Here is a 12,492-nt window from a genome sequence, read left to right on the forward strand (position 1 = left end):
ACAAAATAAATAAATAACTAAAGGAATAAAAACTATAGCATTAAAAAAAAAAAATAGAAGGAGAGAATAAATTAAATAAAATAAAGAGTCTAGTCCTAGGATAATACCTTTAATTCGGTATCTGACAGTCGAAGCCGATTGATTCCACGAACCGCGAGCTCCCGTTTTTTATGAAAAATTTAGTAAAAATTGAACTTAGGAAATTTAGAGATTTTCAATTTTAGGAAAAAAAAATGTTTTTTCCCAAAAAATCCACTTCCTCTCTCTAGAAAAATATCTAGTGTGAGAAAGCTCTCCCCCAAAAAATCCTCCCTTTTCACCTTGGGATCCGTGCCCTTATATAGGGAAACGGATCCCGGAACAATGGGCGACGCCCAAAAAAAATTGGGCGTCGCCCATTGTGGTTGGGCGGCCGCCCAACGCGAGGTTGGGCGCCCGCGCCCAACCCTCGTCGGGCGTCCGCCCGACGTGGTTGGGTGCCCGCCCGACGACCCTCAGGGCGTGCCCCGCGCCGTCGGACGCGTGCACTCCGTGGCCGCCGAGCGCGCGTTCCGCGCAGCTAGACGCTCGCACGTCGCTGCCACCGAACGCGCGCCTCGCGCTGCCAGGCACGTGTGCTCAACGGCCCACGAGGGCGCACACCGCCAGCGGTCCCAGGCATTGCTCGGGCGTCGAGAGCGTGCCACTCACGGTGCGTCCGACGGACGCCGCGTGCACGTCTCGAGCCGTCAAGCGGGCGTTCGACCATCGTCGTCCGCGTGCGGGATTCCGTTGTGTGCCCGCGCCGTGCCGTTAATTTTCCTCAGCTTATTATTCTTTATATATTTTTCAAAACTTCCGGAATCAATCGCTTCGACCGCCTTGTTTCAGGTTTTCTTCACAGGTCCTCCGACTCGGTGTCTACAGTTATATTTTACAGCATTTTATGAATTGTGATTGAACCTTTAACCATTAACTCTTTGTCTTTTCCGTTTCTACGACCGGTCCGGTTTTGATAACCATGGTAATCACAATGTTTCTTTCCCAAAGATTTGATAAAAATATCTGTTAATTGATATGTCGTCGTAACATGTGATGGTACAATGAGGCCATTATATATCGCATCACACGCGAAATGACAATCAATTTCAATATGCTTGAATTCCATGCAATATGTAAAGTAGACTGCCTGTCGCAATAAAGTGGAAAAGCCTTCGGATGATGAACACTCAAACTCAAAAGAAGATCTTTCAACCATTTCAGTTCACAAGTAATAGAGGCTATAAATCAGTATTCGACCTAAGCGGAGGAACGAGCTACAGTGTGTTGTTTCTTAGTTTTCCATGAAATTGGCGAATGTCCTAAAAACACAAACCAGCTTGTTAGAGAATGACGGGTAAGAGGGCAAGCTATCAAATGATAGTCGCACTATCTAGTTAGTGTCAATTTACTGTCAAACCGCGGGAGAATGCCTTGTCCCGACGAATGCTTCAAACAACGAACTACGTGTAAGGCTACATTCCAGCGAGAAAATGGGCCTTTAAAGAAATATATTGAACTTTACAAAACGCAAAGCCCTAAAGAGCTTTCATAAAATGGTTGGACTTGGACACGTGTGCCAATCGAAAGACTTCAGCATAAAACATAACTAACTGGACATGTGGACCAGTAGCAATATCGGATTCCAAAGATACGCTTCTAATCCCGATAATGCGTTGTATATTTCGGAAAAGGGAAAGGGACACGGTTCATGAGCTAATTAAACACTCACATGTGAAAAGGTTGTTCAATAACTGGTATATTTCAGTTGTCTATAAATAGCTCGTACATTAGACATCACAAGGTACGTACTCATTTTACAGAACACTTTGTTTTCAAGTCTCATCACTTTCTCTAAGTATCTTACATGACTTAAGCATTGAAGAGGGAACGTCGGATTTCAACCCCTTCCTAACTGTTTGTTCATTATACTCAAATCCATTTAGTCTGATCGTGACATTCTGCAGATTGAGAAACATCACTAATATTTTTACAATTTTTTTTTTTGATAAAAATTGGGACGAGACAGAACAAGGGCGGGATGAGCACCCATGGCCCATGAATTTACAATTACAAATAGATTAAATGGTAGTTTTATTATTTTAAGTTTTATTTAAATCAATTTAACTGGTGACTTTAACTAGTGAAAATAGACTAATTTAATATATCAAAATATAAAAAATATAAAAATCAATGCATCATTTAACTAGTTTTTTTTTTGGTAAAGGAAAAGAAAAACAAACAAAAGGCCGCTAAACCCAGGATCAGCCTAGGAAAACTGACCCCCACCACATCCTCCAAGATCAAAGAAGAGATGAAGACCGGAAGAGAAGCAAAGACAGAAAGACCCAACATTCTTGAATGACCTTCTACCGCAAGACGGTCCGCAACACGATTTTGCTCCCTATAAATATGAGCAAAACTAATAGAATCAAAGAAGTCGCCAAACCTTCTAATGCCTTTAATTAAGTTCTGGCTATTTAGGCAAATAACATTGTTATCAGAGATCATATTAACCGCTTCAAGGTTATCTGACTCAACAAGAAGCTTCTTGATCCCCAAATTTTTAGCAAGCTTCAGACCAGAAAATATCCCCCAAAGCTCTGCAGAAAAGGACGAACCAATACCCAAATTCTGAGAGAAACCAGAAACCCACCTGCCACCATCATCTCTCAGAACCCCTCTAGCAGCAATTCTCCCGTCCCTCAGACAAGAACCATCAGTGTTAAGCTTAACCACACCTCTTTCGGCCTACACCAGCCTAATAGATGGACCTCCTTCCTCTGAACAGCCCTAGCCAAGGGGTCCTCAACATAGCTATCAACCAGGGTGCTAATTTTTTTGGAAAAGAAATCTAAGACATTCGGCAAAATCACCTTTTCTCCTCCAAAAACCTCCTCATTTCTCCACCTCCAAATCTGATGGCAAACCACCGCGAATAAAAGAACACCCTGATTCAACTCAGCCAGAAGCTTACCATTAACCCCATCCACAAACCAATCATTCTCAGAGTGGGCTAAAAAAGAAAAAAGAACATTCATAGGGAGAACTCTCTTCCAAACCTCTTTACTTCTCTCACAGTCCCTGAGAGCATGGCACAAAGTCTCTTCATTACCTCTGCATCTGCCACAAGCTCCAGACTCCACCAGATGCCTCCTTTTCCTATCCGAATTAGTAAGCAACCTATTCTTAACCCCTAGCCACAGGAAACTTCTAATACGGTACGACACTTTTAAAGCCCAAATCGTCTTCCACACCCCAGGGGACGAGGAATCCAAGTCCTGATAGAGCCTCTGAAAAGCTGATTTACAAGAATAGGCCCCGTTGTTCGTCAGAGACCAACAGTAACTATCCTTGTCATCAATTTTACTACTCTGAACTCCTCTAATTCTAAGGAGCAAATCCAGACTGAGGTAGGACTCAAATTTTGACCAAATCCACTCACCCTCATAATCCCCCACATCTCCAATCCTCCAGTTCTGAATACCCAAAGGTGGCAACGAAGCACAAACTTCCAATAAAGGCTTATTCCCAATCCATATATCATTCCAGAAGCTGATGGATCTACCATTTCCCACATTCCACCCAATCCCTGAACAAAACTCAGCAAAAACCGCACTAATGCCTTTCCAAAGAAAAGAACAATTAACCACTCTATCCTTAGGACCCCCAAACACCTTATCCTTCCGATACTTCCCACATAAAAGTTGAACCCAAAGAGCTGAAGGAAGCTGTCACATTCGCCACAGAAGCTTCATTAATAAGACTTTATTATTATCACTGGCTTTCCCAATGCCCAGACCTCCCATATCCTTAGGTTGACAACCCTCATTCCAAGGAACAAGGTGGACCTTCCTCCCCTCCTCAGCTTCTCCCCATAGGAATCTACGATTAATTTTATCAAGATCCTTTAGAACTGGTTCAGGAAGATGACAAGCCTGCATAATGTGATTGGGTGTCGCACAATTGACAGATTGGATCAACGTAAGCCGGCCAGCGAGAGGGAGAGTCCTAGCTTTCCAAGTGGCACACTTCATATTAGCTTTATCCAAAGTATCTTTAAAGGACACTTTCGACACTCTCTCACTATGGAGGGGAATACCTAGATACTTTCCAAGAGAGCAAGTAAGAGGAATTCCGGACAGATCACTCAACCTTTTGCAGGCTCTCTGATTCATATTCTTATAGCACATCATCCTGGACTTCTGGACATTGAGCTTTTGACCAGAGGCCGAACAGAAACACTCAAGAATATCCATAATGATACTTAACTACTCCTCATTACCTTCCAGAAAGATTAGAACATCGTCTGCAAAGAACAAGTGAGTAACCTGGGGACAGAACTTATTGATGGCCACCGGGTGGAATTTCCCATTATCAACAGCATCTTGGATCAGGTGAGACAACCTTTCCATTACAATAACAAAAAGGAAAGGGCTCATAGGATCCCCTTGACGGATACCCCGGCCAGGAGAGAAATCCTCCAACATATCCCCATTAATCAAAACTTGAAAAACCGGAGAAGAGATACAAACCTTTATTAAACTTCTCCAATTGTCCGAGATCCTTGCTCTCTCCAAACTCTCCATCAGAAAACTCCAGTTAATGCGATCGTAGGCTTTCTCCAGATCTAACTTAAGAGCCACAATACCTCTCTTCCCCTTTTTAATCTTCATAGAGTGGACCATCTCTTGGGCAATCACCACATTATCCATCATTTGTCTACCAGGCACAAAGCTCCCCTGATTCTGACTAATGATCTCAGGAAGAATGCAACGAATTCTATTAGCCACAATCTTTGTAATAGTCTTATAGAGAACATTACAAAGACTGATAGGCCTCATATGTAAGAAAGAAGAAGGCTTCTCAACTTTAGGAATCAAAACAAGAAGGGTTCTGTTAACCTGCCCGATATCCTGAGAACCATTAAACACACCTTTGATGAAGTTTTAAATGCCTTCCTTCACAACCTCCCAGTGTTTATGGTAAAAACTAACAGGCAGACCATCAACCCCAGGAGCTTTCATAGCCCCAATACTAAAAATGGCTTGATCAATTTCTTTCAGGGAGATAGGGTGGAAGGCTTCCAGAATTCTATGCTCTCCCACCATGGGAAAGGTAGCAACAGAATGCGCCTTATCTAGATCAACAGGTTCCTCTTTAAAAAGGTCCTTATAGAAGTCCAGGGCCAATTGCCGAATGTCTTCGTCCTCATAAATCCAATCACCATTAGAGTTTTTAATAGCATCAATCCTATTTTTCTGTCTTCTAATGACGGTAGAGAGATGAAAATACATGGTATTCTGATCCCCATCTTTGATCCAGGCTTTCCTAGACTTTTGAAACCAAAGAAGCTCTTCTTGCCGAAGCACAGCTTTCAACTCCTTCTGAAGGGTTCTGAGAAAGCCATCCAAACTGTGATCGAACCTCTCCTCCAACCTACGCTGAATGCCCTCAATTCTATTCAATAACTTGTTCTTCCTCCTAAGAATATGCCCAAAGACGTTTTTATTCCACCCCAGCACATTCTTTCTGAATCCCTCAGCAGCTTGAAGGACATTCGAGTGAGGTTTCCAATTATCTTGGACGAAATCCTTAAACTTAGGGTGAGATTCCCAAGCCACCTGATACCGGAACGGTCTCTCCCCCCTAGGCCGATTGCCTCTCATCAGCCTGAATAAGATAGGACAGTGATCCGAATGACGGAACGGGAGATTTAACACAGACCTTTCAGGAAATCTAGATTGAGCTGAAACATTAGCATAAACTTTGTCCAAACGAACGAAGGTACTGTTGCGCTTCCAAGTGAACTTATGACCAGAGGCACCCAGATCAGAAAGCCCACATAAATACATACTATTCTTATGATTAAGGCAACGGTTAACATAGTGATGTGAACCCCCTCTCTGATCACTCATAAGGGCAATATCATTAAAGTCACCAGCTACAAACCAAGACTCGGTTATGCTAACACTCATAGAGTAAAGAACCTCCCAGAGCCGTTTTCGATTAGCCAGGACAGGATCAGCATACACCAGAGTAATAAAAAAAGGGTTTATTATTAAAAACATTCACTTTACTATGAATAAACTGTTTATCCATACTAATTATATCAAAATGAACACGATCTGGCTTCCAAAAAAACCAAATCCCACCAGCCCGGCCAGTAGCCTCCGATCTAACACAGTTCCAGTTCCTAAACTTTTTAACCACCTCATCTGCCTTAACTCCACTAATTTTAGTTTCCATTAAAGCAAAGCAAGAAGGATTAAACTGTTTAATTAAATCATTAACATGGATACGGGTAGCCTTGTTAGCCGCACCTCTAACATTCCAAAACAATAAATCCATAGACAGGAGGACAACTGATCGCACCCACAACCCTAAACAAGGTATTTTTTAGGGGCTCCTGAGAGCCTTGCCGAGGTACCCGCAGGCCCCCTCTTCTCAGACAAACCCATAGTATTATGGACACTTTTTTGCTTCCCCTTGAGCTTTTTCATACTAGTTTTGTTAACACCCATAGGCTTCCCAATACCAGGATCACCACAATGATTAAAGGGTAGTTTTATTATTTTAAGCTTTATTTAAATCAATTTAACTAGCGACTTTAACTATTGAAAATAGACTAATTTAATATATCAAAAATATAAAAACCAATGTATCATTTAACTAGTTGATTGAATTTGTAGGGGCAACCTTTTTTTTTTTTTGGTTTGGAATGTAAGCCACTGAAAGCAGTCAATGTAAATCAATCTGGAATCCCCTATGCTCCTATAATCTATTTGTAGAAATTGTTCAATCTCGATTGGAGGGCATCCGAAGGAAGTTACTCCTATGCTAGTATCTAGAGCCGATTTGGCAAGCCAATATGCACATTGTTTGCTTCCCTGTGAATGTGGTTGAAAGTAATAATGCACTTCTTCTTCTTTTTGAAAGAGGGGATGCATGATGGAGTTGGTGTTGTGAAAGAGGCCATTGAAAAGTTCTATAACCTCTAGATTCACCTACACTCCCCAACTAACTAAATCTTTAATTATTGATGGCAACGTGACAAGGATTCCAAAGGGATCTGAATTGACGGATACCAAGAATCCCCAAAATAGTTGGGAATGGAAACATGGGTACCATCCCCTACCCAACTCTGGATGACACAAAACATATGTGATCTTTTCAGCACATAAGTTTGGAATTAACCACTTGCAGATTACTTCTTTTTAAATTAACTAGCACATTCAACTTCCTTCGCACTTGCAGATTACTTCTTTTTACCACATTCAACTTTCTTCCTACTTCATCTTGTAACAGAATACTTGTATATCTCTTTTCTCTTTAGTTTTTATTCCTGCAAATCCAGTGCTCAATTTTTTTTTCTTGTTATCAAGCACACAAAAGGTTTCAAATTTTTCTTTTGGCATGAAACCAGTAATTTTTCTGGTTTCAATTACTAATCAATGTATTTTTTGGGGGCCTGTTCAATGTTACTTGTGGGGATTCACACGAGGCGGGAATAGGGCCGAAAAAGATTCTGGAATCCGTCCCAGAAAGTGTTGGGGATGGACCGAGGAATGCATCCCCACCCCCACTGTGTTTGCCACCCCTAAATAGATGAAATGCACAAACCTCCCTTTTATTGAATACTAACAAATAGTTAAATCTTCATGTTGGTTAAACCAGTAGAGTACACCAACCACACATGTAATCCCTGATAACCACTAATTCAATGCATGCATCAACAGAAGTGATAAAAGGTGTGAAATCAATCCCCATATATACAATTACACAACAATACAATACAATACCCCAATAAATATGCATATTGAAGCCACATGCCATGTTCCGCTCTTAAAAATAGAAACATGGATGGTATGGTATCAACCACAGACCATAATTAAGGTATTGGCATGTCTCCCTCCTCCTTTAGGAATTTCTCAATTTGTTCCATCGCCTGCCAAAATGTTAACAAACACCATTTACTTGTTATTACACCATCACTTCAGCCATTGAGAGAGAAACAGAATGAGAAAGATAGAGATTACCTCAATTGCAATTGTAGTTGGTGTGATGCTAGATACATCTCTGTATCCTAGTTTTGCTGCAATTTCTGCACAACACATACACTTATTATACAGCCTACCCTAATTTTCAGATTTCAATTGCACACAAATTTCAAACATAGATTTAGGCAGACATACTTTCCAGAGAAACCCTAGCATCTGCATTTTCATAACATCCTTCCCTCTCTTCAAGAAGTGTCGACAACCGACTGAAAGCCTGTCAAAGGCCAATACACAAAATGAGTATGAATAAATTATCAAAGTGTGCATAAACAAGAGGAACAATTATTACAAGAACCTGCCTTTGAGTAGGCATCGCCTGATTCTTGATGTAGAAGGGGTCGGGAGTCGGTTCCTACAGCTGCAATCCTCTGTGCCAATGCTTCCAAAGGCACATCCAACCACACACTAATTCCCTTTTGCATGTATTCCCTGATAACCACACAGTGTACTCTACTGTTTTAACTTTTACGCAATAAATCGCATAAGAAAGCCGTCAAATAAATCAAACATAAAGATTTAACTATTTGTTAGTATTCAAGATACCAGTTTATGGGTCGTACAACTGCACCTCCTCCAGTAGAAACAACAATTTGGTGCATCATAGACAACTTCTTTAAGACCTCCGTCTGAAATGCAACTTTGAAGTCAATAAGTTGTGATTCCACAGCCGAAAGCAGAATTACATTAGTAGGACTAGATAGATGCAATTTGACAAACCAAGATACATGGTATGATATTTATGGGAAGTTTGAACAAACTTGTCTTAAAGTAAGCAGCTTAAAATAAGAAACATCCAACAACAAAAACAATAACTAAAAATACCTCTTTCATTCTGAAGAAGCCCTCTCCATAGAGCTTGAAAATATCAGCTACTGAGGCTCCATCCACAGACTCCTCTATCAATGCGTCACTGGAGCACCACAAAACGTGAATCAGTCTACATATTAGTAGGCAAATACTGAAGTAGCAATCAAATGGATAATCTGCATCTACGGGAAATGTTTCAATTGATCGCCTACATGATATGATGAGTTAGTGCAGTGTGATAATTCCACTTTTCACACAACCTCTTTGCATAATAGGACATAAATTCTGTATCCAAATTCCAAACATATCTAAGGCTCTACATGTGCTTCAGAAAGAAGTAACAGACGTTTCAACTTTTTTCTGTTTACAAGGATACTCTTTCAATATTTTTTTGCCCATGGAAAATCAAACGGCCAACCAAGGTACATACCAGTCGCAGAATGAATAACCAAGCACTTGCGAAAGAACATGTCCAACAGTGGTTTTTCCAGAGCCCATCATTCCTGCATTTCACATGTATTTGGTTAACTCTACAGAAATCTTACAATATTCAAATAAAGCATAGAAGACTTAGAAAAAGAAACTGACCAACAAGATATATACAGCGTCCATTTAAATAGGGCTCAACCGTTTGAGACTTATTCTGCAAATTTTAGTTAAGGTCTAATAAGAGACTTGAGCAAAGCGGTATCAATTGACAGCAAAATGAACCATGTTCTATTAATGAAGACTAAGTTCAAAAGCCATATAGAAAATTTGATGCTGAGAAATACTAAAAATCAAAATTCCTTGATACATGAATATATTAAAAATGTGCTTAATTATCAAACAATAATATTTCACACCTTCAAAATCAGAGATTCGTCAGAAGCAGTGTGCAATTGTCCAGATTTCAATACTGAAGCTACATGAGCAGAAAAATGAACTGTTAGTATTAGAGGAACACAAAGACAGAAAATATATTAGTATAAAGAAACAATTAGGGACTAGGCAGATATATTAGAAATTGCAAGGAGAACCCAAATTTGAAAATGTGTAATTGCATTGACCAAATATAAGGATCCAACAACTAAAAATTCCCCATATAAAACCATGTAAAATTGCATTGCCCATGTCCTCATTCCAAAAGACACATTATAAAAAATGCAATCAGCAACCATGACTTGATCAATCAATTTCTGGGTTTCAACAAATTTCACAAATTCATAAGAAGACAAAGAGAGAGATGGGATTATCATTCCTTCTTTTTCAGAACCAATTTACACAAAACAGAAGCATCTGATTCACTACCAAATAAAACCAGAAGTAACAGAAGTTTTAATTTAGTAAGTTCATACCAAACAGCAAATTCACAAACCAACGCGACATTACATTCAAATTCCAGAATCAATTAACAAAGAAGAAAAAGGAAAAACTAGATTATTTCAAGAGCGGATGTACCTGGAAAGTTATTGTAACATGAAACCTCCAATGAGATGGATCTGTGACGATTTTTATTTGTGAGGGGCTGAAAATGAGCTGAAACAACCATTTGCATCCTACGATTATCCTTGAATCTCCTTGAAAACCTCAAGGCAGAAGATGAATGTTTCGGCCTTAACTGGTCTGAATCGATCCATTTCGCTGAAAACTGCAATCCTTGGGCAAGTTTAGCATCCATTTTCCAAGAAATATGCGAAATTTGAATAAGTCAATCGAAAGTTGAAAGTTTTAACAATGTCTTAATCTGCGGGGACGAATCCTTGACACCCAGATCCTAATTATTTCTGTGGAAACAATAAGAATACATTAATCAAAGGAAATGATGAAATGGAAAACAACAACGGACGGAAATGTTGAAGAAGAAAAAGTAATACAGAAGCAACGGAGACTCACTATGAAAGCAGTATGTTACTTCCTCTTAATTGATGGATTTATTTATATAATAAAACGGAGGTTGGTGGTTCGATAGATAATTTGTTCTTAGGCTTAAATTTGACAAATTTTATCATTTTGGACCCTCAACTTTACAATGACCTAATTCACCCTTACATGCTGACATGGCAAGTTGTGTTTTTCTACCCTTACATGCTGACACCCAGATCCTAATTTTATCCTTGTTTCATCTTCTTCTTCTTCTTCTTTTGAGGCAGATATAAATATTCCTAATTTTCCTTTGTTTTTTTCATCATCTTCTAAAACTAAGCTAAATGACTAAAAATCTCAATCCAAACACATAAATTAGTAACAAAAACAGCCAATTAAGCTAAAATTCTCAAATGACTGATAATCAAATCCAACAAATCAACATTCTAGGAATTTCACTAAAATAGTTAAATAAATATACTCTCATCTGAATCCTTTCATCTACTGTATGTCCCCAAATAAAATAAATTAAATTAAATTCAGACTCTATTTCTCCTCCAACAACTTAATTCTCCTCCATTTTCAGGAACCTTCAAATCGACATCAATATTCACTTTTCATAGGCAAAATTTCATCTCCTTTAAATCTCAATAATTTGTACTTTGAAATTCTGAAACCTCAAGAGGATGGGGAGGAGGAGGATAAAAAATTGGTAGTAGGTGTAATTTAGGGAAGAAGAAGAAGAAGAAGGAAGAGGAGGATGAAGTTGCTGCTGACCTTGTCGGATGAGGAGGTATCATCGGCGCCATCACAATCGAAGGATAAGAAATTGGCAGTAGGTGTAATTCGGAGAAGAATATGGAACGACTATCTGGATGGAGATATTACAGGAGAGGTTAGGTGAGAAAAATTGAAATTTTGATTTTATTGCTACCAGTTTTATTATAATAATAACATTTACAAGGTGTTCTGTGTTTGATGAGAATAAAAAATTGAGATATGCATACAAATAAAAATAAGATAATTGATTTTTTTTAAGGAAAACTTTATTAATAATTTACAATAAGCACTTTCAAGCCAATTTGAAAAATTAAAAAAAAATATAAGAGCCAGTATTGGAAAGAGTTTAGCCGGTAATAATATGCGCAATCTCATTCGCTTGTAATAATACGCGCAAGCTCATTCGCTTGTTTTGGAACAAAGATCATAAATTTTGACTGAATGTGACATTGGATTTTAAAAAAAGTTAACGTCATAAAATTTCAATCTAGGCTAGTAACTAATATCTCTCGACAGTCTTTAATAATTAGGCCATAATCCGAGCAATACGTAGCATTGGTAGCAAGGCTATTCACAATGGCCTATGCATCAGTTTCGAATACAACACTAGTATAATTCATAGTTTTTAGCCATGTAATACACTGCAGCATCGCAGTCACTTCTACCAGGCAAGCATCAACCACACCGTCATAGACACAGCTATATAACGCTATGGATTCCCCTTCATGGTTCCGTAGTACTGCCCCATATCTGCACTTCTCCTCCTCACTAAAAATCGACGCGTCCAGATTGCATTTAACTTGATTAACAACAGGTGGACTCCATCGCACTTGGGCTCGTGCAGGCTTTGCTGTCCCAGTTTGCTGCTAGTTTATCAGCTTGAATCCAATCTGCTAGGAACGCCAAAGACAAATTCATCACAACAGAAGGCTGTGAAGCCGTTCCGTTCCAAAGGAAAGTGTTCCTTGTTGCCAAATGCTCC

At 39.3% G+C, this 12,492-nt stretch overlaps 1 protein-coding gene across 2 annotated transcripts; it reads right to left on the reverse strand.

Moving 5' to 3' along the window:
• Nucleotides 1-7,760: 7,760 nt before the first annotated feature.
• LOC136230767 (shikimate kinase 1, chloroplastic) lies at nt 7,761-11,659 on the reverse strand. Of its 2 annotated transcripts, none has more exons than XM_066019940.1 (11): nt 11,508-11,659; nt 10,326-10,651; nt 9,731-9,789; nt 9,474-9,528; nt 9,316-9,388; nt 8,901-8,988; nt 8,622-8,704; nt 8,378-8,507; nt 8,214-8,292; nt 8,058-8,122; nt 7,761-7,966 (listed from the first exon to the last, which is right to left on the reverse strand). In XM_066019940.1, the coding sequence occupies exons 2-11, from the start codon at nt 10,543-10,545 to the stop codon at nt 7,910-7,912; spliced, it is 909 nt and encodes a 302-aa protein (XP_065876012.1). In that variant the 5' UTR covers nt 10,546-10,651; nt 11,508-11,659; the 3' UTR covers nt 7,761-7,909. The 2 variants fall into 2 exon arrangements, with proteins under 2 accessions (XP_065876012.1, XP_065876013.1); XM_066019941.1 differs by lacking the exon at nt 11,508-11,659 and adding an exon at nt 10,761-11,393.
• Nucleotides 11,660-12,492: the final 833 nt, after the last annotated feature.

This window comes from Euphorbia lathyris, chromosome 5 (genome assembly GCF_963576675.1).
Source record: "Euphorbia lathyris chromosome 5, ddEupLath1.1, whole genome shotgun sequence".
In the NCBI taxonomy this organism is placed as follows: Eukaryota; Viridiplantae; Streptophyta; class Magnoliopsida; order Malpighiales; family Euphorbiaceae; genus Euphorbia; species Euphorbia lathyris.

Bases quoted from the DNA above. Each gene is read 5' to 3' on its own strand.
- LOC136230767 (XM_066019940.1), bottom strand. From the start codon at position 10,545: ATGGATGCTAAACTTGCCCAAGGATTGCAGTTTTCAGCGAAATGGATC. The intron at 8,705-8,900 runs GTATTTTTAGTT...GTTGCATTTCAG, and splicing joins GCTTCTTCAGAATGAAAGAG to ACGGAGGTCTTAAAGAAGTT. The intron at 8,123-8,213 runs GTATGTCTGCCT...TGTGTTGTGCAG, and splicing joins TGCTAGGGTTTCTCTGGAAA to AAATTGCAGCAAAACTAGGA.